The 26,937-nt window shown below is 43.1% G+C and overlaps 1 protein-coding gene across 1 annotated transcript in view; it reads right to left on the reverse strand.

Moving 5' to 3' along the window:
- The window catches only part of LOC308096815 (spondin-1-like), a 116,704-nt gene that overhangs the window by 77,935 nt on the left and 11,832 nt on the right, over positions 1 to 26,937 (reverse strand). Inside the window, exons 4-6 of the mRNA XM_080444281.1 lie at positions 17,351 to 17,424; positions 16,738 to 16,860; positions 8,905 to 9,053 (exon numbers count right to left, since the gene is read on the reverse strand). Coding sequence (XP_080300407.1) covers positions 8,905 to 9,053; positions 16,738 to 16,860; positions 17,351 to 17,424 — 346 coding nt within the window. The remainder of the gene's footprint in view (positions 1 to 8,904; positions 9,054 to 16,737; positions 16,861 to 17,350; positions 17,425 to 26,937) is intronic.

Consider the following 26,937-nt stretch of genomic DNA (forward strand, 5'->3'; position numbering starts at 1 on the left):
TATCTCTTTAGTCAAGTCATCAAGACAGATCCGTCCGATCTGTCTTGATGTCATGCCACAAATCATGAAGGCAGTGTTTGATTGCGGTGAAACTTTGCAGATTTTTGCAAAACATTTTTTTATATTACTCCTACAAATGTTGTCCAAACATCAAGCAAATCGGTACATATTAGTCAAGTCATCAAGACAGATCCGTCCGATCCGTCCGATTTTTCACATTCCAGCCTGATTGGCGAATTCCGAACATTGCTGGCCCACACTAACCTACCTGACCTGGCGAAGACCTTTGCTCCGAGGAGCACATTCTCTACCTTTTTATTAGGGCCGGGACTTTATGGCGTTAATTTCAATCAATTAATTACAGAAAAATGATCGCGCTAAAAAAAATTACGCATTTTAATCGCACCTATTTTTGCACCGCGGAACGTTTCTCACTGGACGAGTTTCAGACGGACCGATCATACCAGCGCACCAACCGACGTGGTTCTCACTTCTCAGACAACAACAAAGTAAACTGCAGCCAGCACAGTGCATGAAAACATGAATGAAGACGCGCCCGCATAGCCTGCTTGATAATGTTGGCTGGGCAAATCAGAATCTGTAATGGATGCCTCCCCCCTACGCGCGCGTTTGTCAAATGCAAAAATTGCTTTTCACTGTTCTCAGGTCAAATATTTATATGCGATTAATTGCGATTAATTAATTACAAAGCCTCTAATTAATTAGATAATTTTTTTTAATCGAGTCCCAGCCCTACTTTTTATGTATCTTTCATAAATTAATGGCTTATTTCATACTTTGCCAAATGACAGCGTCGTGCAAAAGTTGCAAAGATTGCTGATCTACAAGCTCATAACCTGATGTGATGCATTGCAAGCTTGTAGATCTGCTATTTTGGCCTTTTCTTTTCTCCTACAATGACTATGCCCAAAACAGGGATGCCAGGTTGAAAGTGGTTAAGTCTGTCTGTGTGGGTTTTATAAATATTTTACCAACGAGAAGTATCAACAAGAACTTATGATTAAATAATAACTACATTGGATCCATTGGAACATAGGTTATTTTTTTATTTTCCTGACAAGTAACGGTTTTGGACGTACAAGGTTTCAACCGAACAGTGAGTGATTATATAAAAGGCAGATGGCGACAGCAGCCTTCAGTAATATACTACTTCAACCTACACGTCCTGTCTGCACAGCAAATCCTGAGAGTAAATTTAACTCTGAGTCAGAGTTAAAGCAAAATTACACTTTGCTTGGTTGTTACCATGCCATGATATAGCTACATTGGTGAGATCAAGCCACTCTTGTAGCACATAAACAAAAAGCAAAGCAGATTCTACCAATATGTAACGTTACAAAACCAGGCATTTACGTGTCAACATCCTGTTGATTTTACTATTTGAATTTGGAAGAAAGAACTGGATCAGCAGATCTGGATCGGGATCTTCAAATATAATCAACAGGAAGCTGACATTTGTATTATATTATATTTTTAAAATGCTGTGTTTGGTTTTGTGATGTTATTTATTGGCAGTAGCCTCGATCTCCAGGCTTTTATTGTTTAGTGTTGCTAAAAAATAAAAGCCTGGCCCAGCGCGTCGGTGTACTCGGTATAAGGAAGTGTTTCACTTCCCAACCAACCAGAGTGCAGTGGGCGTCGCTCGTAATGTTGTGTTAACGGGGCGGGGGTTGACGGACAGATCGCTGAACCAATGGGATCAGCCGCAGTCTCTCGCCGGCTCTTTACACCCGCCCCTCTATACACGAAATCAGGAGCGTTGGGGCAGTCTATATTGGCAGTATCTGCTTTGTAATTTGGAGTTACATCATGGTAAGGTAACTGCACTACACACATACCTCTACCAAAGTGTCATTTTCCTTTAAATCAAGTCTGTGTGTGTACACAAACTCCATGCAGAGGCACACAAACACAACCTCCTCAGTCACCTCACATGGACAGTCATAATAAATTAATGTAAGCACAGAGTGATCTGCAGTTCTATACCCACGCACAGAAACAGACCATAGCCTCTTCCATTCCTCTACCGAGGTGCTCAGCAGAAGATGTGACCTTATCGTCTGCAGGTGTTATTATCATTCTGAACCGTACAACAATATACAGAACAAAGCAATCCAGAGGAGCCTATTTGTGTTGAGTGACAGGGCTCTCTACGTTTCCATATCTTCGCTGCCGGGCAGAATCCTTGCATCAACATATTTCATCTTTTTAGTTGAAACTTAAACTTCACAGTTTTAATTTAAAACTGTGAAGTTTAAGTTTCAACAGTTTAAAACTGTGAAGTTTAAAACTTTTAAACTTCACAGTTTTAAACTTCACAGTTTTAAACTTCACAGTTTTAAACTTCACAGTTTGAGTTGCTGTGTGACAGTGCTGTGCAAATGTAGAGGAAAATAGCTTTTGTTTTACATCGCTACAATTTTTTAATAAACACATTTACATCACATATTTTCACACCTGCCACAAATAGGGATGCCAGGTTGAAAGTGGTTAAGTCTGTCTGTGGGTTTTCTAAATATTTAACCAAATACCTTTTATTAAGTAATAATAACTACATTGGATCCATTTGATAAAAATTACCATTTTCTTTCTCCATTTCCTGAAAACTAACGGTTTTGGACATTCGGTACAAGGTTTCCACCCGACAGCGACAAAATGACCATCCTGTCGTCTGTCTCTTTGGCACTGCCCTGTGTGAGGTGTGTCACTACCCTGTAGGGCAGCGCTACTCAACCCGCGGCCCGCGGGCCGCATGCGGCCCGATCGCAGCGTCTTGGCGTTTCCGTTCAAATATATGGGTTGCTAAAACATTTTTCAAAAACAAACAGACAGACATACATACAGGTGCATCAATTGTTACAGGTATAATGCATAGCTTTCTATGCATTTCGGGTTTTTGGGGGGGTTTGACCCCCAAATTTTTCAAGCCGCGCGGCTTTGCCGCGCGCCCAGGATAGGTTGCTGCCACTGGACATACACACAACACAAAATAAACTGGTACAGTGAAAAGAATATGATGTCAAAATGTACATTTTCTTGTGTGTTACAAAATCGAAAAATCCAAAATAGGACCGTCATTTTTATGGCGGCCCCTTGGACTTTTGGTATTTTGCTGAGTGGCCCCTGAGCCATCTTAAGTTGAGTAGCCCTGCTGTAGGGCATTGTAAAATCCTGCGAGGGATCCTCCTGAGTATTTTTTACATTGTCTCAGTTTAATACACACTCAGGGTTTTGCAGGGCATCGCTGTGTAGCAAACCATAATAGAGTATTCTGTAAGCGTTCATACGGTGCGGTGATGAAAAACACCCCATGCTGTGCGAGGAAATGGGAGATTTCATAATCCGTCTGAGGCCTTGGTCTTGGTCCGTGGTCCATGGAGAGAGTCTCATTAAACTTCTCATTAGAGACACACTGAGCTTCTGTAATGGCTGACCGCATATACAAATCACCTCAGACAGGAAAGGGGAGGTGGGGGGCGGAGAGGGGGTGCTGCCAAATCACCAGGACATTGGAGTCGCCCAATGAAAGAGTAATACACAGAATAAGATTACTACACAAGGACAATATCATTTTTCCTGTCTTTTTTTTATTTTGTTAGTTTTTTCCAGTCAGTTTTTGCTTTATTTGGACAGTGCAGTAGAGACAGAGAGAGAGAGAGAGAGAGAGAGAGAGAGAGAGAGAGAGAGAGAGAGAGAGGGAGAGGGAGAGGGAGAGGGAGAGAGAGAGAGAGAGAGAGAGAGAGAGAGAGAGAGAGAGAGAGAGAGAGAGAGGAGAGGGAGGGGGAAAGACATGCAATACAGGTCTGTGGCCGGAGTTGAACTGAGAACGCAATCTGTCTGCTTATCAAAGTGCCCCCTCAGTCTATTGCGTCTTGCCGTCATCTGCTGTTCATTTCATTAAATCCATACATTCTTAACAAAGGGCAGCGACAGTCACACTTAGCATCTCCCAAACAGATTTAAACGTGGTACCATGTCATGATTGACTGCACAAGTGTTGAGGCTGCGTGGGCGAAGCCTCCGGCTTGAGAAAGCTCTTTACATGCAATCATATTTTCATTAGCAGCAGGTCACATGGGAGGGACAGCAACGAGAGGGCTAAGCAGAATCCAGCAGTTGCTTTTGAAGACAGCTTGCGTGTGTGTGTGTGTGTGGGATGGACAAATTGAATTCAGCCAAGTGTGGATATCACATCCTCTCGCCTCCTTTCAATACAAAGCTGTTCCACTAAAAGGGACATACAAAGCACACATGGCATACATACGTACACTGTTGTTGTGCATTATCCAGGTGACCGATCGAGGATTTAAATTCTCCATCAGCAATTCTAAAGCTGCTTTTGTTCCCAAGAGACAAGCCTGCATAAAGACTTCTCCAGTGGACGTGTAATGATAATAAACAGCAAGACGGATGACACAGCACACTGTAACTGTTGTCCCTCCTCTGAAAGGTTGACAAACTCCAATAGAAAATAAAGACATCAAACTCTGCATTGATACGAGCAGTACAAGCACGCCTGTGTGTGTGTGTGTGTGTGTGTGTGTGTGTGTGTGTGTGTGTGTGTGTGTGTGTGTGTGTGTGTGTGTGTGTGTGTGTGTGTGTGTGTGTGTGTGTGTGTGTGTGTGTGTGTGTGTGTGTGTGTGTGTGTGTGTGTGTGTGGGGTGTGTGTGTGTGTGTGTGTGTGTGTGTGTGTGTGTCTGTCTCCTGCATGCCTGCTTGGCTCAGCAAATGAAACTTTGTATGAACAGAAAGATGAGTTCACCCCTTGGCTGGAATTGAGCCTCGGTATGAATATCAATGTTGCATTCATCGCTAGTTGTTTCCCTCGACGACGCCCCACCTGACACAAAAGAGAATCAGCTTTCTGTTGGTGTCAGCATTTACCAAAGAAGTGCTCTGCTGCTCAAAAGAGAAAGGCGCCTTCACCCGACAGCCTTAGCTCAAGGGCAAGGAGAGTGTGTGTGCGTGTGCTCGCGCGTGTGCTCGCACGTGTGTGCACGTGTGTGTGTGTGTGTGTGTGTGTGTGTGTGTGTGTGTGTGTGTGTGTGTGTGTGTGTGTGTGTGTCTGTGTAATAAAGATAAGAGGGGAAAGAGGATTGAATAAAAGCCTGCAGTAGATGTCCAGGTCATGGGAAAGGGCAAGTACATGTTGTAGTTCTGGGTTAACACAGCAAATGCAGAGGTCAGCCATGGTGCTAACCTATGCTCACAGAGTCACTCACGGCGCTATTGAGCCATGTAATAGTCCTCCTTTCTGTGCTGTAAGAACTTTGTTACCAAAAGGCCAGTCTCCCATAGACCAGATGAACAGAGATCTCTGCCTACTGATACATCAAGGGAACTTTTAATTGAATCACATGAGCCCTAGTGCGGGGCAAAGATTCAGCGGAAATAGTTGATCTACATGCTCACAATGTGTCGCAACGCGTCACAATTGGTTATTTTTGGCAAAGGGATTTGTTGTAGAGAGGAAAAGGAGCCTAGTATATAACACTGGGGGACTCCGGTCAATGAATAGGGTTAGAGTGATTAATGTAGGGGCTAGAACAGCAGAGAAAACTAGCGCCCTACGGCTTTGAAAGCCAGTTCTGATACCGTCCCAATATGAACAATCGCCCTAATGTCTTTGCATTGGTTTTAAATCTCTGAAATGTTTCCACACAGTTTTAGCCCATTTATTGAATTTAGATGTCACCAGACGTGTATAGGCGGAGATCTCTGATTGTCTGGCTACGCAAGACTAGCAAAAGTTATGACTGTATACAAATTCTGTCCAAGAAAAGAAAAGTTGACACAGGTCAGATATTCAACGATAATTGGAAAGCCTTTTCTTCTGAGGTCAACAGCAAACCTGTGTGTCGCATATGCTTGCAACAAGTGGCTGTTGCAAAGGAATACAACATCAAACGACACCACAAGTGTAAAATAAACTGTTAGACCGATATACCGTTTTTCAGACCTCCACATTAGATTATTAGAATAAAACATGAACAGGATAGCAGAATGAATGAGAACAACAACATGCACGATGTGCTGTCTACCACACTTGACTAGCATGAATACTGGCTCTAGTTAATGACGTCACATCTGGTTGTGGAAGCATTCCTATTGGCTACAACGTCTGCCATTCAACCAACCAGTATAATCCAATACCTTGACAACAAGAAATCCCACAGAGAAAAATATAACAAGAATGCAGGACGCAGAACATAAAAGTTAAATGAGTTTTAATCTATGAGCTTTCTCAGTAATTAACATGAATAAATCTGAACATGCGGGCGCTTTCTTTCATTGGTGCACAATGGGTCCGGCCCAATGAAGTTGCATTTTGCCCAATAAGGCCTGTGAGTTTGACACAGCCTGATATAGATGCCATGGTAACTGATACAAGCACAACTGTGAAGTTTATAATATTTAATATTTATGTAATGGACATACGATATACAGTACAATACAACTACAATAATGGCTACAACAAAAAGCACTCTTTCTCACAAGTCACTTCACTTGAGGAATCTGACCATTTCTTATTTGGCTGCTTTAAAATCAATCTCATCTCTGGGATTAGAGGTGAACACGGTTGACCATGCTGGTCCTGGAGATAAAGAGAACGCAGCAGCAGCAGTAAGGCGGCATAGCTGTGACGCACAGACCCCAACGCTCACTCTATGCTCTCATTATCTTCCATGACTCCAGGTCTTCAATATTAGCCAACAAAAAAGCTCTCTGCAGCGCCATCTGCTCTGCCAGCGCTGACTATTTTAAGACAGAGAGACACAGCCACATAGAAGGAGAAAGGGAGAGAGAGATACCATACTATTTGTGGGGGAACAACAGATAGAGGAGGAGAGTGGGAAAGGAACTGAGCATCAAATCTGGCTTAAGTTGTGCCAGAAGAAGGAATAGTTATATAAAGTTATAAAAAGTAATGTGTGAGAGTCAGTTGAGGCTGTAAAAGGCAGTGTTGAAGGGAGACTGGGAGAAACTATTTCCCTGGAGTGTATCAAGGGACACACACTGTAACTCAACCCATTCAATCGTATCTGTGTCATTTTAGATTTCTTCGGCTATTCAAAAATAGCAGATATACAAGCTAGATCTGCTATTTTTTTTAATCTTGAAAATTTTATATTTTTGATATTTCATATTTTTTAAAACGAACATTTGTAACTCATATCTTTGCTTCTGGGGGTCCCTGGAATAGAACATTTTGAGATGGGGGTCCGCGGCCAGGGGAGAAAGTGGGCCGGAGTGGTCCGGAACGCCGTTCCGGTAAAAGATTCTGGGCCGGAACGGCGTGCCGGTAAGAAAAAGGAGAGGGCAGCTGTCAAAATGCCATATTAAATAACCTGCCACAAACGCAAGAAGAAAACATAATCTACTAACGTCAGATTAACATAAAAGTGTTATTAGTTAAGTTTTCTAATGAAGTGCTTCTGAATTGTTCCAATGTGTTTGTGTGAGCGCAATCTGTGCCGTTTTTTTATTTATTCCACAGAGAGAAGTTTTGTCACTCGTGCGAGTCGTGTCAATGTGCAACAGACTGGGCTGGGAATGGGATCCGTTCATCCGTTCGCAGGGTGAAGATCCGGTATAGAGAGGATACGGAAACGGCCTTTGTCGGTGCCTATGTGTGTGTGTGTGCAAATTACCGGATAGAGTAGGCGGGCTCAACGACAAATTAAATTGCACCAACGTTCAAAACATGTTTCTGGTTGGCTGACAGACTGACACGATTTTTATTTCTGGGAGTTCCGGCAAGAACTAGAAGCCACTTTCCCCCCTGTCCGCGGCCAAATATATATCTAAAAATGTTTTCTAAATCCTAACAGTATGTTGCTAGATCAGTGGTGCTCCAACTTTTCCATGTCAAGGACCCCCAGAATTATATGTATTTGGCCGCGGACCCCCATCTCAAAATATGTTATTGTTCCAGGGACCCCCCCAGAAGCACAGATCGAAGTACATTTTTTTGTTTTAAAACATATATATTTAATTCAAAGATTTGCACAAATCTTCTAAGATTTTTCAAAAAAATGCCAAAGAAATCTTAAAATGACACAGATGTGTTCCCGGTGTTAATGGATGAAGCTACTTGAGAATCACAGTTATTGATTGAGAGAATGCAGCTCTAAGTACGTACCAACACCCATCCATGTGAATGTCACTAGCTAAAGATCGAGGTCATTACACTTTATAATATGTCAGAAACAAGATCCCATCCCCACAGAATATGGCAGCTGGAAAAAGTGAAACCATCTGAAATACCCAAATTTGTCTTTTGTTACCTTTTTCCACTCTACTTAGTAATACGGACCTGAGTTGCAACTCTATTTGGTACTGTATGCTCTTTTTTTAACTGTATACCAAATGTCTTTGCTGGAAATAGCTGTAGGGATGCAGGGGTTCAAGTGGTTAAATACTCAAGGACGAGATGACAGAATACTGCCCACTCTTTCCATTGCTGCGTAGTAATTGTACATGCAGAGACAGCCAAAGAATAATGAAGGTGCTTGAAAAGCACGAATCGATCCACGACAATGAAATACGTCACAGCCATCCATCCAATATTGAACTCCAGTCGGCTCACCCAGAAACATCATGTCTGATGGTACTAAAAACCTTGATAGATCCCCTATGGCCACCGCATGGTATGCAGGTCAGCTCTATCTCAATGGTTCCTTTCTGCTTTGATCATTCCCATAGAGCAAAGGAATGCAACAGTACAAAATACAGCATTTGCCTGAGAGACACAGACTACATGATAATATCATCCAAATTGATTATGAAAAACACTGAAAATCATTTGTGATTTTCACTTTGAAAAAAAGTTGCTTTTGTGAAGCAAAGTGGTTGGACAATGAGGTATAAATGAACCCTTACCTTCTGCCTAATCTCTTCCTCCATCTTGACTGGAGAGCCCAACTCAGCCACAGACTTAATCCCGTCACTCGCATAGGCACCATACTCCCACAGCACGTAGTTCTTCGAGTGGGATGCTCCAATAATGGCAGACCAGTGATTAGCACGACCTGGTGAGGTTAATTGACACAAAAACAAAAAATTATCTTGGCCTGCTTGCCCACAAGCACATTGCTGCTGCTAATAAGAACAATAATTATAAAACAGGATTATAGTATTATGCATTTGTATTCATGAGCCCTTTAGTCTGGAAATCACACCGAAAGCTCACTGCTGTTTCAGTAGCTTATTAATGAGTCTGATCAGTCAGTCAAACTAATTAGGTTTTAGATATGTTAATCCACATAAGCTTTATCCCTGCTCTCTCAGTAGGTCTACACAAGATCAAGGAAATATCTCCAGGACGAACATGTGCTCTACAGCAATTTCTCATTCTCACAACCTCCAAAAGTCATGGAGGTCCATAAGGATCATTTCTGACTTTATTGGTACATCATATCACGCTCTCCTCTCCTCCTTCAGGCAATGTTACACTCCTACACACCAGATGGTTTTCTTTTGGTGAAGATAATTTCTGTCTGACCAGCCAGTGACATAAAATCAATATCCTTTTGCAGGCTGTGTAAAAGTCAGCGATAATAAGTGGATAAGTGTACCAACAGGAAAACTGTGCATATACCTGTTTAACCTATTAACGCGATAGTTGTTTTTGTCGCATTCCTAAGCCAATAATTTGATGACCGGCAGCGGTTCCGGTAAGAGACACAAAGAGTCTCCTTTGTGTCTCCTACCGGAACCGCTGCCTACCTACCGGTCTGCTGGTTATCAAATTATTGACTTAGGAATGTCAAAATGACAAAAACAAAACAAATATCCATATATTCTATTCTAAGTCTCCATGGGGTGACCAATCGATAGAAAAAAAGTATTGTTTTGAGTGAACTATCCCTTTAAGACCTGAGGACAATTCTACAAATTCCTTCTAAACGAAATGTTTCAAACACTTTCAGAAATGTTCAAAAAATAGCATGTGTACATACAAGCTATTATACGATATACAAGCTTGTATATCTGCTATTTTTGAATAGCCAACGCAAAAATCTAAAATGACACAGATGCTTTCCCGGTTTTATAAAACAGACTAAAAAGCAGTAAAGCAAATGCCAAAATCTTACTGAGGTTAATGTCACTATTGGGCAATCTGATGATGTCACTGATATGCTCTGATGTGTTTTCCCCTTATGTGTGCAAGTAATGGGAAGTACTCTATCTCTGGAACATAATTCTCAACCACCTGAAGGCACCACAGGATTACAAGACCTGAAGGCACCAGAGGCTTTAAAACAGGCCTCAAATCCATTCCATTCGTATTCAGGGTTATGGTTAGGGTTAGAAAACGCCACAACAATAGAATGGATGGCCAGAATTTCATGGAACTTGGTAGGAGTGATCAGTAGGCTGCCCAGAAGAGATGGTTCATTTTAGGGTCAAAAGGTCAATCGAGAACAGATTGGCGGAATTTCAGGAAACTGAAGTCTATCAGCCCCAAATGAACTTTTGGTCAAAGGTCAATGTCTAAATGAATTAATATCTTGCCAATTGCATAGTGTTGGCAGAGGTAGGCACTCTATTCAGTGCAATTTGTCTAGTTCTTTCTGATTAAAAAACTCCTTTAAAGCAAAAATACCCCATATCCTCTCTCTACCATTGTATACCCACTAGAAGTTCTGCCCGCTACGCGGGCAGAATTCTAGTACCCCCCCCCCCTACCCCCCCCCCCCAAAGAAAATGTCGTTTGGGGGTACAAAATCATGGGATAAAAAAAAATAAAAAAAAACCCAGAGGGTCTCCCCCCCCCCCCCCTTAGGGGTCCCTGGAGACGGCCGTGACCTACAGACACTGCGAAGGAAAACTGTGAAGCCACAGCCACGCATGCAAGATGTTGCACATGAATTCTGCAGCCGCACTGAGGCGCTCCAACACAAACACTCTGACATTAAGCTTCACACAACAAACATCAGCAGCACACACAAACATTCACCACAATGACAAACAAATTACGTCCGCGCAAAAATGAGTAAGGGCTCGCTTATTTTGGGGTTCAAAAATCGTGGGCTAAAAATTTCCCCCAAAAAAGTTTTTTTTTTTTAATTTTTAACAGCGCATCGCCTCCTGCCGTCCTTTCTCTCTCTCCATCTCCGTGTCTCTCTCTCTCTCTCCCCTCTGGCCCTCTCTCTCTCCCTGTCTTCCTCTCTCTCCCTCCCTCGTTCCCTCTCTCTCTCTTTCCCTCCCTCCCTCTCTTTCTCTCTCCCTCCCTCCCTCCCTCCCTCTCTTTCTCTCTCCCTCTATGTCTCTCTGTCTCTCTCTGTCCGTCAGCGAATAAATGAAGGCACTCGCACCCTGACTCGCACAAAACAATGGCTGCCGTTCGTTTTTTGTCGGCTGCACTCGGAGCCATTCGGGCTCACTCGAACTCGCCACCTGATTGGCCAGCTTTTGCTGTCAATCACAGAACGATGAGCGACGTTGCCATGTCCAGGTTTTGTAAGCGTGAAGTGGGTGTAAATTGGTTAGAGAAAGTGCGTCGACGCATGCGCAGTGGGCAGCTTTGTGTGTTAGGTTGCTTGTTGCTCGCTTAGGTTGCTTGTTGCTCGCGCACGATCTGGCAACAGCGGGTTTTTTGGTCGTGTTTTTTGGTCGTTGCTTTCAGCCAACTCCCCAATTGTAGGTTAGATAATGAGACTCTGTGGCCACCTGTGTTGGACCTAATCCAGCTGGAACGTCCTCCCTCTATTTTCTCTACTGCCTGCCCCCTGCTTTCCTCTGTCAGAGGATCTCTCAGGCTCAATAGCCACGCGTTGCTGCATGACTCACAATGGGGACATGAGGGGAAGAGAAAATAGAGCTGTCAAGGTTATCATGTTGGTGAGAGAGCAAAGAAAAAAGAAAAACCTGTTGGCCTGTTTTATAGTGATTGACCCCCTATAGACTCCGAATATGTGTCACCACCACAGTGGTCACATGCCCGTTCACTTGAAGGACATCTAGTAAAAATAGAAGGATAGATGACAGTGACATCTCTTAAACCAGTGGTTCTCAACCTCTTCAGGCCGCGACCCCCCAAAATAATCATATTTGAACTGGGGACCCCGCACCCTGAGAAGCACTTGGAATTGTAGGAGTTGAAGCATTACATTTAGTTTGACTCGGTTCCACAGATAAATATTGTGAAAATAGCTGATCTACAAGCTCACAACGCCTCGCGACCCGAGGTGTTGTGAGCTTGTAGATCAGCTATTTTCAGAATTTTTGCCTCTTTCTTATATCATTTGACAATTTGGCCAATGTTTGACCAGTTTTTATTTAAAGTTTGTTGATGCAGTAATGGTATTTTTGTCTCCGCCAGGCCGAAAGGCATGGCGAGAGAGTATGTTTTACCCCCTGTCCGTCCGTCCGTCCGTCCGTCCGTCCGTCCGTCCGTCCGTCCGTGTGTGTGTGTGTGTGTGTCCGTCTGTGAACAGCTAATCTAATTTCACATGGGCCTGTTATAGCGCCACCAGGAGGCCGTTTTTTGCAAAAAAAAAATTTTGACAGTACTCCTACAGATGTTGTCCAAACGTCACGCAAATCGGTACACAGTATCTCTATAGTCATTAAACGAAACAAGATTTTCAGATTTTTCTGATTGCCTCAAAATGGCTTCCAAAGTTTACAAAATGCCTCAAATCATGAACACAGCATGCAATTTCCATGAAATGTTGCACGTACATTCCCATTAAGCCGACGAAAAAATGCCACTTCAAATTTTTCAAATCAGCCTCATGGTGGCGCTATAGCAGGCCAATTCGTGTTTTTACCCGTAACTGCACCGATCTGTTTACAACTTTGTATGTGCACTCCCAACAGGTCAAGGAAAAACCTTTGCCCTGCTTTTTTCACATCTGCCTTTTATAGCGCCACCAGGAGGCAGACTTATCTAAAACACATTTTTGGATTTTCCTTCAGATTTTATCCAAATTTAACATAAATCGGTACACATGATCTCTATAGTCATGAGATCAAGACTGATCTGTTTGATTTTTCATATTCCATCCTGATTGGCTACGATTGACATCTAAAGTTTGCAGGAGTGGCCCGTATTGAACTAAATGCCGCAAATCATGAACGCAGTGTCCGATTGCCGTGAAACTTTGCACGCACATTCACACTACGTTGAGGAACAAATGCCACCCTTTCAACATTGCCCCATTATAGCGCCACCAGGAGGCCGATTTTTGCAAAACTTGATTCATCATGCAAACCGGTACACATTATCTCTATAGTCAAGTGATCAAGACGGATCCGTCCGATTTTTCACATTCCATCCAGATTGGCGAATTCAGAACATTGCTGGTCCACACTCACCTACCTGACCTGGCGGAGACCTGTGCTCCGAGGAGCACTTTTTCTAGTTTCACTTAATGTCATTTATTTTTTTAGGTATTAAACAGGTCTTAAAATTCATTAAATTGTCACTTTACTGTCATCTGGGGACCCCCCCAAAAATCATGTGGGGACCCGACCCACAGGTTGAGAACCACTGTCTCAAACCATAAAACAAGTGACATGCGGTGCTTGCTACAGAAGAGCTGACACCTCACATCAAGTGTCTCAGTGTAACAGCCATGGCCAATTAGCTTCCTTAGCCGCGCCACACTTTCATCTGGGTTTAATTGTCCCAACCATTCAAATAAGATTAACTGATGCAAATTATATAGGAAGTGATCATTGTTATACGACAGCGGTCACTGTTGTGTTGACAACTAGGGTCAGTTATCAAGAACGGTGATTACCAAACCTTTTAGCTCAAGAGCCAAAAGAGAAATTAGACGTTTGCCAGGACCCAAGCTAGTGAAAATAGCAGATCTACAAGCTCACAACGCTTCGCTTCGCGTTGTGAGCTTGTAGATCTGCTATTTTCACTTCTTAATTTATTACATTTTTAAGGAAGAGAAGAAAAATATATTTTTGAATATTTACTTGTGACACATAAAAATTGTTTGGTAAACAGTGATCTAGGATATGCTTTGTGCTGGCAGATCAGTGAGGGGGAATCCAGTTGTGGCTTCCTTGGAACCATGATGAAAACAATAACTATGCAAGCCAATGCTTAAATTATGCTTAATCTGAAAATAGCAGACTTACAAGTTCACAATGCACCGCAATGCGACGTGTTGAGAACTTATCGTCTACTGTGGCATTGGGACACCGGGTCACACGACTAAGTATAAATCAGGCTGAAGCTTATCCTATCTTCCTTTAAATCTATCTGTGTGCGTGTGTGTGTGTATGTGTGCATGTCTGCTCGCGTGCTTGCATGCATGCATGCGTGAGTGAGTGAGTGAGTGAGTGAGTGAGTGAGTGAGTGAGTGCGTGCGTGCATTCATAAGTGCATGCGTGTGTGTGTGTGTGTGTGTGTTGAGAGAGCGAGAGAAACAGAGACAGAAAGCGATAGAAACTGGAAAGAAAGAGAATGAGCGAATTGGTTTGCATTTATAGAGCTCCATTTTCCAAAGTGCTTCACAATTCACCCTTTCACACACAACTACAAATCTCTGTCAGTACCTCTCTCTGTCTGAAGTATGTGATCACAATGTTTTGGTGTTTTGAGTGAGTATGAAAAGGCACATGGCATACCGACTTGATTTGACTTCTGCCATATCAGACGTTGCAGCCACGTAAACAAAACACACAACGTGTAACTAGAAAAATGTGCTCTTCGGAGCAAAGGTCTTGTGGGCTAGCAATGTTTCGCATTACATCAATCGGATATGTGTTCATGATTTCCACTGTAAACTTTGGAAGCCAATCTTAGCCAGGATGGAATATGAAAAATAGGACAGATCCGTCTTGATCACATGACTATGTGATCACATGATAATGTGTACCGATTGGCGTAACAAAATCTGTAGGAGCAATATGTTTTTTTTTGTTACAAAAATCTGCCAACTGCTGGCACTAGGCAAATGTGAAAGTTTCTTCCTTGGCCTCCAGGAAGTGTGCGTGCAATGTTTCACAGCGATCGGTCCAACGGTGCCAGAGATTAGCTGCTCACAGAAATCTACCTGTTATAGCGCCACCATGAGGCCAATTTGAAAAATGTAGGGTGGCAGATTGAAAAGTAATGGCATGTAGGATCCGATGTACACAGCTATATCTGAAAGATGACTCAGACATGTGAGTGCATATGTGTGACGCTCTGCATGAGATGGAGAAAGAGAAAAAAGAGACAGATTGGTCTCTCAACCATGACATATTTAATGATAAATTCAGTAGGGATGTCCCGATCAAATCACCCAAAACATGTTATTTTCAAATCCGGCATATTCGTTCATTAACTGTATGTCTGTGTTTTCAAGACGATGATATATTAGATTATATTACTTTTGGAGCATGCTTTGGTGAAAAACTGTCTTAAGACAGCTCGGACTGAGTTGAAAGTACATTAACACTCGTTGTTTGCGGGTTCTGGGAATGTTGTCACGTTGATGAAGGTATAATTTGGTGTTTTTGCATGTCTGTGATTGGCTACTGTAGTACCGGTACATCCCATAAGCAGAAGGGACAGGAAAATTGTAATTGGCTAGTGAGTAGTATAAATCCCAACATATAAGTCCCAACAACTTTTCGCAACTTGTACTTTAATTAACTGACAGGCGCCCGATCGGCTAGTGCCGGTCCGTAGGCCCTCAGAGTTGCTGAGAAATATTGAAGCTGCCACTGGAACTGCAGGCGAAAAGCAAAAAATACTGAGATATTCATATATACAAGTATATATAATATAATACAAATATGTAAACATATTATACATAAATACATATGCATTTACATATAAATATGCATCTCGAGTGTATTTAATAAATATAAATATAAACACAGGCTCGTTCATGGAGGTAGGTGGTGACGTAGGACGCAAAAAGGACACCAGAGCGCATGCTCATAACTCTATGGCTGCTCGAAACGTCTCAAAAACGTCTCAATAATTCTACTTCCGGCAGGCTTCCGGGTGCTTCAAAACGCCACTGAGCACTTTCATTGAAATGAATAGCTGGAGGCGGGGCAATCCGCCCTCTAGTTATATTATACCTCTATGCTGTAGCCTCATGGGATGAGTATCCCATAGCCGGGAGGGAAGACTGCTCTGTGAGTATCAGACATAACAAAAATGACATACGTAGTTGTCATTGACCGATCTGAAAAATATTATAGAACTGAGGTCCTTGGTCTGCTGTCAGCATGCACAAGAAATATGACGCTGATCGGCGTAGTAGTATGCAAGATTACCTGCAGACAAAATAAATGTATGTCTTGCTCAAGGACAGTTAGACATGATGCCACGAGGAACAGGGATCGAACCCCGGGAACCTTCCGATTGCAGACAACCATTTCCACCCCACAGTGAAAGTGATTGCGAGTGAGAGACTGGAGCGACAAAGAGTAGTAGGTAGAACAAATGCCAACTGCTCCCTCCCACACCAGTAAATCAGAGCCCTCTCCATCTGTGGGCTTATGTTATTCTATTCTAATCAATATATCGTTCAGACAAGTCAGAGCTCGCCTTAAAGAAGGGCGCCAGAGTAATCAAAATCTCTATTCACAGTCACACCCTGTATCAATGTCAAGGTTATACGCACATACAGTATATTCATCAGAATGGGAACATATTGGTTCTTGTGGGAGCTATAGTTTTCTGATAAACATGAATGCATTCAGCTAGGGTGATGTGAAGGAAGAATTAAGGTGTTTCGCGCTTACGGGGGTAATCCTTGGTATGAATCTTCTCTGACCAGTTCCCAAAGAAGGTGACTCTGTACTTGGCAGTTCCACAGGCACAGCAGTCGAGCAGAGGCTTGTCTGTGGTGTCGCCAAACAACGACTCTGCAAACAGAACAGAGAGCGATATTAAGGGAGGGAGAGACAAACAGGGAGACAGACCGAGACACAGACTGAGACTTAGAAAGGCAGAGATAGAGAAAGGGGGGGAAAATAGATGACTAAAAGATAACAAGGAGAAAAATCCCATTAGAATGCAGTTGAAATGGTTGGTTGTCTGAATGGAAAGCAAAGGAGGGAAGAAGGAAAGTGGGGGACATGTTCAAATATTCATTTGATCTATTGCTCAGTGTGGCATCCAATGTCACGCACAGCTGGGGGTCACACTCATTTAAGATAATTCAGATGCCAAGTGTACAAAGCACAGATGATATCCCTGCACAAAAATGAAGAAAATAGGAAGGCAGTAATAAATGAGAGAAATAAAAGACAGTGAGAATCTACGGGTGGTGAAATAGGGTACCAGCGGGAAGATTTGGGGATGGGAGAACACAAGGGATGTTATTGGTTTTCTGATATTGATATAGAATCCCACCTTTCTCACACATCCGCTTGGTGAGTGAGCCTTCATCCTGAAAATAGATGATCCTCTTCTGCACAATGCTTGCCCTGCAACCAGAGGGAACAACAGACACAATGGAAGTGGAGGAATTAGAAGTTTGAGGGTCACATTAATTGCAAGTTCAGCAAGAAAGAGAGAGGGGAAGTGTGAGAGAAGACTGAGTTGAGTGGAGGTCACAGCAAGTCAGAATGCACACACGCACACGCACACACACAAACACGCATGCATCCATAAATGAATGCAGACTCGCAGAAAAATATACACACAATGCAGTGTGGACGGCTAGCAGAGGTAGGCTACATACTACAACACAGATAAGCCTGATTGACAGTCCAACGGGAGCGTTTCCAAGAATGAGAGTCCTGGCAATGGAGCGAGCTTTTCTAGATAGAGCTGTTAGAGGCTTGATCCACAGAGTGGTGTGGAACACAGGTCTAAGGGAGGCCTTGACATGTAAATCAGCCACAAACAAAACTGTTCGCCATCCCAAAGACTTCAGAAAACAACAAGAGTGAACAAGCCTCCCGGCCTCCACACAAACGGAGCCTCTTTTTTCAGCCGTGCCTGAAGGAACGTTTCCATGGTGATGTGAGAGAAGGCTGGGGTGCTGGGCTGAGTTCTGATCCAGGTGGTACTGGTCCAGCTGGAGTGTTTAGAGACCATTTTGTTCTGGAGCAAGAGGCTGAGCTGGGCTGAGCTGAGCCCAGCGCTGGTCCCTCACAGCAAGACAGAAAAGGATAGAGGCAGCGGGGAGAAGATTTACACTATAACACCGTACAAGAGAGAGGCGATATTCCCACTTTCTACCAAACGAACACACACAGAGGATCTCCTTTTCCCTATTTGCTCTGCAGTTTTACAAGACCCGCCTGCACGCTAAACCGACCTGATATGATTTCAACCCTTAAGCAGCCCCATCCCTGTGCATCGCTCCTTGTCTGCCTCTGAGGTGGCTGTCAGGTACATTATGGTTGATGATCTCAAGCCTGGGCAACAGGAGCCAGTGTATTTTCACAGCCTTGGACATGCAGGCTAGAGATGAGTATATCCACACTGACAGTGAGTGACAGCTATACAACCGTATTAGCATAGCACAGCCCTTACTTTTAGTCCCTCATATGTGTGTGTGTGTGTGTGTGTGTGTGTGTGTGTGTGTGTGTGTGTGTGTGTGTGTGTGTGTGTGTGTGTGTGTGTGTGTGTGTGTGTGTGTGTGTGTGTGTGTGCGCGTGCGTGTGCGTGTGCGTGCGTGTGCGTGCGTGCGATATATAATGTAACATTTAATAAAAAATGTAACCATATATCTCCCTATTTTGGGCATATTTTCTCTTCTTTTTTTTGTCCATTTGTAAAATCTTTGGTTTTTATTCATAAATATAGAAAATACCAGATCTACAATCTCACAACGTGTGAGCTACAAGTAGATCGGCTGTTTTCACTATTACAGCACATAGAGATTAAGTGGTTAAGAAATGCAAGGGCAGGCTTGCCTTGCACAGAGGTGTGCATGACATGAGTGAGAGGTACGAGGGCCATCCAGCACCTCTCTAATTGTTCACACTTTAATTCAATCTCAGCCCAATTTCACATATCTTTCTGAGTGAACAATGCTCACACCGTTTGGCCCACTTTCCTGGGCTGGGCTGGCCAGACAATCCAGCAGAGTAATGCTTATTTAACATCCAATTTAAATTCTATCAATGAGATCTATTAAGGCGCAACTCACTTTGCCGGGCTCCACACACAGTCGATCCCAATCGCATCAGAAAACTGGTCCGATATGCATGCACCCTGTGTGTGTGTGTGTGTGTGTGTGTGTGTGTGTGTGTGTGTGTGTGTGTGTGTGTGTGTGTGTGTGTGTGTGTGTGTGTGTGTGTGTGTGTGTGTGTGTGTGTGTGTGTGTGTGTGTGTGTGCGTGTGTTAAGGCTGCAACAACTAATCGATTAAAATCGATTACTAAATTTGTTGCTAACTAATTTGATTATCGATTTTTATCGGCAACGAATCGCAGGTGTTTTTAGTTCCTATCGCGTCGGTTTTTCCATTTAAACACTGTCTTTTTACAGCGCTAGCCGTGGCTAAGCTAAGGAGGAGTGAACCTTCTCGCTTCCCTTACAATCTGCCGACGTTGGACTGGTAAAGAAAAGGATTACCTGTAATGTATGATGGACTTTGCTTGGCATGGGAGTAAGTCTACAATTTAATGCGGGAGCATTTGAAGAGTAGGCACGTTGCATTATGCAGTAGATCGCCTCGTTATGGCCTCTTTAGCTTGTTAGCTCGCTAGCCGTCAGAGTCAGAACTCATAACGGAAGCGGAAAACGTTGAGTGCGTGATGACCGGATACAGTAGGCGGAATCCGAACACTGAGGACATAAAGGTAGCTCCCCACCGCACCGACGTCAACAGCGGTAAATAGACACCCCTTAAACTACTGTATTATACAGGATCTGCAAACTGCAATGTGAATTGAACCTAGTCTCTACATTAACATTAAAGCCAATTATGTATACCTGCTGCATGCAGGATTATATGATCAAAAACAAATATGGTTTATTTTTTTAAATGATACATTTGAATTTAAAAGAGTACTGTTACCCTTTAGCCCGACAAATAAGTTGATGTTTTTTTAATCAAATCATGCAGTCAGAACAAGAAAAAAGGTACCATAGGTGGCTTTTATTTATTTTGATTTGTATTTATGTATTTTATGAGTAGTAGCCTAATCAGCAGCTGAGCAAAATTGTATAACATGTACTTTTTAATTATTTTTTAATTTTAAATGTAATCTTTATTGTCTTTATTGTTAGCTAGAACATACCTAAAACAAACTAAAATTCTAATTATAGGTAATTGCTAACTTATTGGCAATAATCCGATCAATCGATTAATTGTTTGGTATGGTAATAATCGTTAGTTGCAGCCCTAGTGTGTGTGTGTGTGTGTGGGGGGGGGGGGGGGGTGAGTGAGTGAGTGAGTGAGTGAGTGAGTGAGTGAGTGAGTGAGTGAGTGAGTGAGTGAGAGAGACAGAGAGACAGAGAGACAGAGAGACAGAGAGGTAAGAGAAATGCGAAAGGGTGAGATTTTGTGTCTTCATACGTCTACGGTCCAACCAATTCTGCACAGTCAATGGCCATGTAAAAGCACAGAAAAAAAATCACATTTTCTTCCATCTGGATACACTAGCTAAAACAAAACACACAAGGAAACATGCAAAAGCAAATTATTTCCCATTCAATTACACCAGAGCTGCTTACTGCCCGCACCCCCTCCGGAATCTCTAATCTGACCTGCCAATGTGTCCACAAAGATAAATGGTTCCTGACAGCTGCATGGGTTTGTGACATTCATCTGATCAGTGATACACTGTCTCTCTCAGACAGCCCATCAGAACCACATTGTACTAGCGTTCGTATCACACGCCAGAGGGAGATGACAAATAAATTGCTTCCTTGCTGCAAATGGAAGAAGCCTGGCTTTCAGATATGGATAGTGGAGAGTTCAATGGTGCCCACCATTTTGGAGCATATATACAGATCTGATAGACCCTGGTCACATCCAGACCCAAGATCTACTCCCCCAAGAATAATGTTTTTTATTTGGTAACTTTTTGGAGCTTACCCATGAAAATACTGTTAGTTTCTTGTGCTCTGCAGCACCTCTCCAAAGCACAACTGGTAGCAACTATGGTCTTTTGCCATAGCACTCACTGGATTCAGATTTTACCTAGGCACAACTCGGACAGGGTGTGATGTCACAGGCACAGGCATTAAACATTTACGGTCGCAAATGGTGTGGCATACCACTGTCAGACACCGATGACAGCTCAAAATCAACAGAACAAAATTGAACCTTCAAACGTAAGTAAGTAAACAGCATTTATTGCAAACACTTGTGGAAAACAATGTTCTTGAACACTCCTCTGGTGACTCACAATCTACAGCTGCCAGCTCGCCAACAATACAATACAACAATAGTATTAAGGATCGAGGGGATTGAAGTCACAATGCCAAGACAGATGCCAAAACACTTTCAACTCGGAAAACTATTGATTTGATCTGAAAACAAGCAAACAAAAAGACAACTCTTTTAACACAATTCAACCTGGCGTCCCTATAAAAATGTGCAAAATAGGAGATCTACAGGCTTATGTGATGTTTTGTGAACTTGTACTGTAGATCAGTAATTTTTGCAATGTTCACTATTCAATGTTTCCATGCAACACTGTTGCACGACTAAGTATAAAATAGGGCTTAAGTGCTTAACCTGAATGCCCTGGGTTCATTGTGGTCACAGATCAGTGAGCCTCAGAGTGCATCCCTGCCTGACCCCATGATCAGAGGCCAGCATCAGCCAAAACCAAACCACCAAACTCAGTCTTTCCATCTAAAACGAAGACAGCGACTGCTCCTCAATTATAATGTAGCAAACCATGAGGGAGGAGGAGGCTTCCCCGGACAACTTGTGACTCAGAGGAGTTTAAAAAGAGTAAGACACACACACACACACACACACACACACACACACACACACACACACACACACACACACACACACACACACACACACACACACACACACACACACACACACACACACACACACACACACACACACACACACACACACGTATGGTTCTAACTTTGTGGCCAGATGTTGGTTTGTCAGATAACCATGATATCTTACATGCAGGCAGTCAGACGGGCCGAGACAGATCTCCTCTGGGAGGGGAAATGGAATTAAAAACAAACATTACCCTGCCTCTAGCAGTAATGAAATAGTCCTCTCTGAGGAAACACAATATTATCAATCATTTCACATTTCTTGCAGTTTGTGGCTTGCTTGCATGTGGGTGCATGTGACCGTGCGTGCGCGCACGTGCTGTGTGTGTGTGTGTGTGTGACTGGTAGATACGGATATGTTGAGGGTACAAGCACTATTCCTATCAGTGTTATGGAATTTTCCTGTCCAACATGTGGATGTTTGTTAGAGCAGTGATTCTCAAAGTATGGTCCTCAGGGGAGATCCAGGGGGTCCTCAGATAAATTTGTTAATATACTGTAGCATTAAAATCAGTTTAACCACTTTTATACCTGCATCGCCTATTTTCAAAATATCTGAATATTTGTGAAACATTTTAACAACTCAAATCTTGTATGTACATTTCAAGTCCAAACTCTTGAGACATTCGTTGTGTCACAGAACAGTATGGAGGCAAGCAAAGAGCTCTGCAGCTGAAGAATTTTGCTTCATCAGCCGGGGGGAGGGATGCAGCAGACGCTTTTCGGCACAAATTTAGCGCTACTTCAGCAGGCCCCGGACGATATTTCACCCCTGTTACTTCGAATAGTCCGGTCATTTATTATTTTGCCCAGCGGTTTGTTGCCCCCCTGACCTGTGCATTAAGACAGGCCTGCTTAGTGCTTACACACCCCTTGTAGCAGCTGTGACATTACAGCCGTATACTGTACTGTGTGCCACTTTCAGTTCTGAAGCTGTGCTCTCTCTACCAGTGGTGGAAGAAGTACTTAGGTTTTTTACTTGCGTAAAAGTATTAATACCACAATGAAGAAATAATAAACTGTCCTGTATTCAAAATTTTACGGGAGTAAAAGTACAAAAGTATTGGCAGCAAATGTTACTTAAAGTGCCGAAAGTAGAAGTACAAATCTTTCGTCAGAGTACACGTAAGATGATTCCTGGCCTCATATATGGGCATATCGGTTGGATTGGCGGCTCTAGACAACTGGATATCTATATGCCTATATAGATGGACATATCGGTCAGATCGGCGGTTCTGGACAACCGCATATCCAAACTCCTCGGCTGCGGGCACCACACTCCCTTGAGTCCTTGCCGATGCGTGCACCGAGTTTGAAGTCGGTCTGCCCCATATATGCACATGACCGAATCTCCATATATGCCTATATATGGGCATATCAAATTTGTTTATGGTTACGTCTGAGTCATAGTGACGTGGCCGTGGTCCTGCCTATTTATGTCTGTATCGGGTTTGTTTATGGTTACGTCTGAGTCATAGTGACGTGGCCGTGGTCCTCCCGCCCGCGTGCCCGCCTGCCCCCTCCCATTAGCCAATTTTAATATAGGATCATACAAATCTACAGTAACTAGTCACTAACGTTTTCAAGTAATTGTAGTGGAAGCAAGCAGTGCTGCTGGAGCTGACAGTCCCGTGGGAAGATCGCTTGGAAGAAGCCTTTGAGAGGAGGAAGCTCTCCAAGTACGCAGGACTGGTCAGCGACTGTCAGCAGGCTAGTTGGAGAGCAAGGTGTTTCCCTGTGGAAGCTGGATGCAGAGGATTTACAGCCCGTTCCTTGGTCAGAGCCTTCAGTAGTTTAGGCATCGAGGGAGAGAGAAAGAGGAGAGCCATCCGCAGTACCACCGATGCGGCAGAGAGGGCCTCAAGATGGCTGACTGTGGCTCAAAAGAGGGGAGCCATGGAGTCATGGTAGCTAGCTAGCCATCTGGACACAAGCTGGGGTCTGATCAGCCCCGGCTGGGTCACCTGGAGGAGGGCGTATGATGTTGAGAGACCCGAAACGTCCTATGATTCCAGGAACATCACTGAAGATGTGTCCAGATTAGGCATCAGTAGATGTATGTACACAGTAGTGGAGAAAATAGTACAATATTTGCCTCTGAAATGTAGAGGAGTAGAAGTATTGAAAAACGGAAATACTAGTAAGTAAAGTAAAAGTACCTCAAAGTTGTAGTACAGTACTTGAGTAAATGTAATTAGTTACTTTCCACCACTGCTCTCTGCCACACACGGAGAAGCACTTTGGTTCAAGCCGCCTCTCTCCACCCATGCGCCCTACACACACCAAATTCCTCCTCCATGTTCCTCTGAGGCTAACAGAGAGGAGCGCAGATGTGGAGATGTGGGGCTTATGTTAACTGCGAGAGAACCATACACAGAACAGAACTGTGGTGATGAAAAACAAAAACGAGGAACAGAGAAAGAGAGAGAGAGAAGGGGGGTTGGCAAGTGAGGGTGAGAGAGAGAGAGAGAGAGAGAGGGGGGGGAGAGAGAGAGAGAGAAAGAGAGAGAGAGAATGCGACAGAGAAAACGACAGAGAAGGAAGGAGAACTGTAAAAGTGGATCGTCACACTAAGATAGAACACAGGCTAGAGGTCAAGCTTCATAGACAGAAAAGAGAGAAAACAGGGCTCACCATGTAAAATTCTGACTGATACTTTAATTCAGTGGTTCCCATGAGGAATTGGTTCCCATTCGTACACAATCCAAGTGTGAGTTCAACACTGAGCACTTAACTGTGTAGAAACAAGAGAGTGAATCCCATCACTCACTTTAACAGTCACACATAATAACAAACATTATAAACCGTTTTTTCTTTTAAAACACCCTTGCATAAGGCTAAGCGCAGAAAGTGACAACACGTAAATAAGGCATTTTACATGACATTTACTTGAGTACTGTACTTAAACGACCACTTCAGCCATTTTCAACCTATCTTCATATAATTGGTCCTCACTAATGCTCATTTGTCGGCATTTTCGATTTTGTCATGACTTGAGCGTATCTCACGTCTGGTCTCAGGTCATGTAGGCTTAGGCTACACCCGTTTGCTCCATCGTAGACATTAGCATTGTCTGGCAATCTGACAGGCATTTAAACATTATGCCATGCTGCATAAAATGATGTAACCGAACATCTTAAGTAAGTATCCCTAACAAAAATAGGTAGTTGTAATTACGAGGTTAACAGGTAACATAATTACAAGCATTTAAAAGCAAGGTATTAAAAACCATCTATTAGGTTGGATGCTTAATCATTCACCCACTTAAACATCTACTTAAACAGTCATTCAGATTGCAGATCTGGCTCAGATCTAGGCTATACGAGCGCTTGCATGCGAGAGCATTTTCAGGAGTCGGGAGTCGGGGCCGACGCCACTGCAATCTTTTAATGGAGAGTGAGGTTTCCAAACGTATACGTCCTCTGGAAGTTATGTGTAAGCAGGGTTAAGGATAGAAACCCGACGCTCCAAACCTGTGCCCAGTGCAGGTGATCTTCACACTGTGGGTTGGGCCACCGGGACCTCAACGGGAGATCGGAGATAGGTAACCATCCCACCACACTCCAGCCATTTCATTAATCACTCCATAAACGTTCAGATTATGACTGCCTTGCCTGGCTATCTATCATAAACGTGGTGTCACGGCGGCCCGTGTCTCACAGGGGATACATGACTGCTTTATTTTGTAAAACAGCAGTAGCGCGCACTGCTCGGTAATGGGTGTGTGTGATGCGGAAATGACAGGCGGTGAGGCGGGGGAAACTTTCCACGTCTGAGAAGTTGCTTTTTTTTGTCATTTTCATTCATGTCGTAAAATCGAGGCGTTTCAAGCATATCTAAGGGTGTGTTATTTAAATGACGATCGGTTTCAGCCGCCAGATTTATCAACACGCCGCCCATTCTCACGCTATGAATGGCAGGATACGACCCTTTGATAAATCACACGTAAGCCCCGTTATAAGATGATTTCTTGCCTCGAATTTCAGCTGGTTTCTACGTTCCATTGATAAATAAGGGCCAGTATGATTACCCTTAGGTATCCCAAAGATGCCGTGTTGCCAAGCACACTTATTAAAAGAGACTTTGGGCTTGTTTTTCTGCAAAGTCGCTGTTTTGAAAATAGCTCATACTGTATATATAGGGTTAAAGTGGTGAAATTGTTGATTCACAAATTTATCTGGGGCCCCCCGTGTGTGATCATGCAGCCTAGTCGCTTCTTTTGGGCTTGTTTTCGTAGACCTGTCCGCTTGTTTCTCTCACAAAATCTGGGAACACTGGAAACATATGCCCAGAGGACACAACATCACAGCATCGCTTTCGGGTGGGAACAAAAACTTTTCAGGAACGGATCCAATGTAGTTATTTAGTCACTAACACTTGTTAATACTTTATAATGCACACAGACATTCTTACTGTAACCACTTTCAACCTTGTGTCCCTATTATGGGCATGTTATAATAGGCAACAATTTTCAAAACTTTTCAGAAATAGCAAAAATAGCAGATCTACTGTACAAGCTCACAACGGGTTTTGATGAGCTTGTAGAATGTAGATCGTCTATTTTCGCTACATGTGTGTCACACTGTCATACAGCTAAGTAAGCATAGAATAGGAAATTCATTTATGAATAAAACATAAAAAGAATAAACACAGGGAAAAAAGGTTTCTGCCCAAAAGCAATGGCAGTTGATTACTGTCACTCAGCTATGGAGAGTAAAAAGGTAATGAATAGTTTATGAAGCCGGGTCTGTATGAAACAGGGATAAGATATATTAAATTCTTGGAATATAAACAGGCTGGGGGTGGGGATGTAATAAAACAGATCAAGAACAACACACGTGGATTTGATATACAGTATATCGTTGCTAGCGGGTAGAAACCGTAAATCTCCATATTTAAACTTTTTATGTTTTTTAAATGAAAGGCCTACTGAAGAATGTACGCCACACGATGCTGAGCTTGAAGATCTGCTATTTTTGCTATAAAAACACAATTGAAAGT

Source organism: Gymnoscopelus braueri (assembly GCF_963280865.1).
Source record: "Gymnoscopelus braueri genome assembly, chromosome: 1".
NCBI lineage: Eukaryota > Metazoa > Chordata > Actinopteri > Myctophiformes > Myctophidae > Gymnoscopelus > Gymnoscopelus braueri.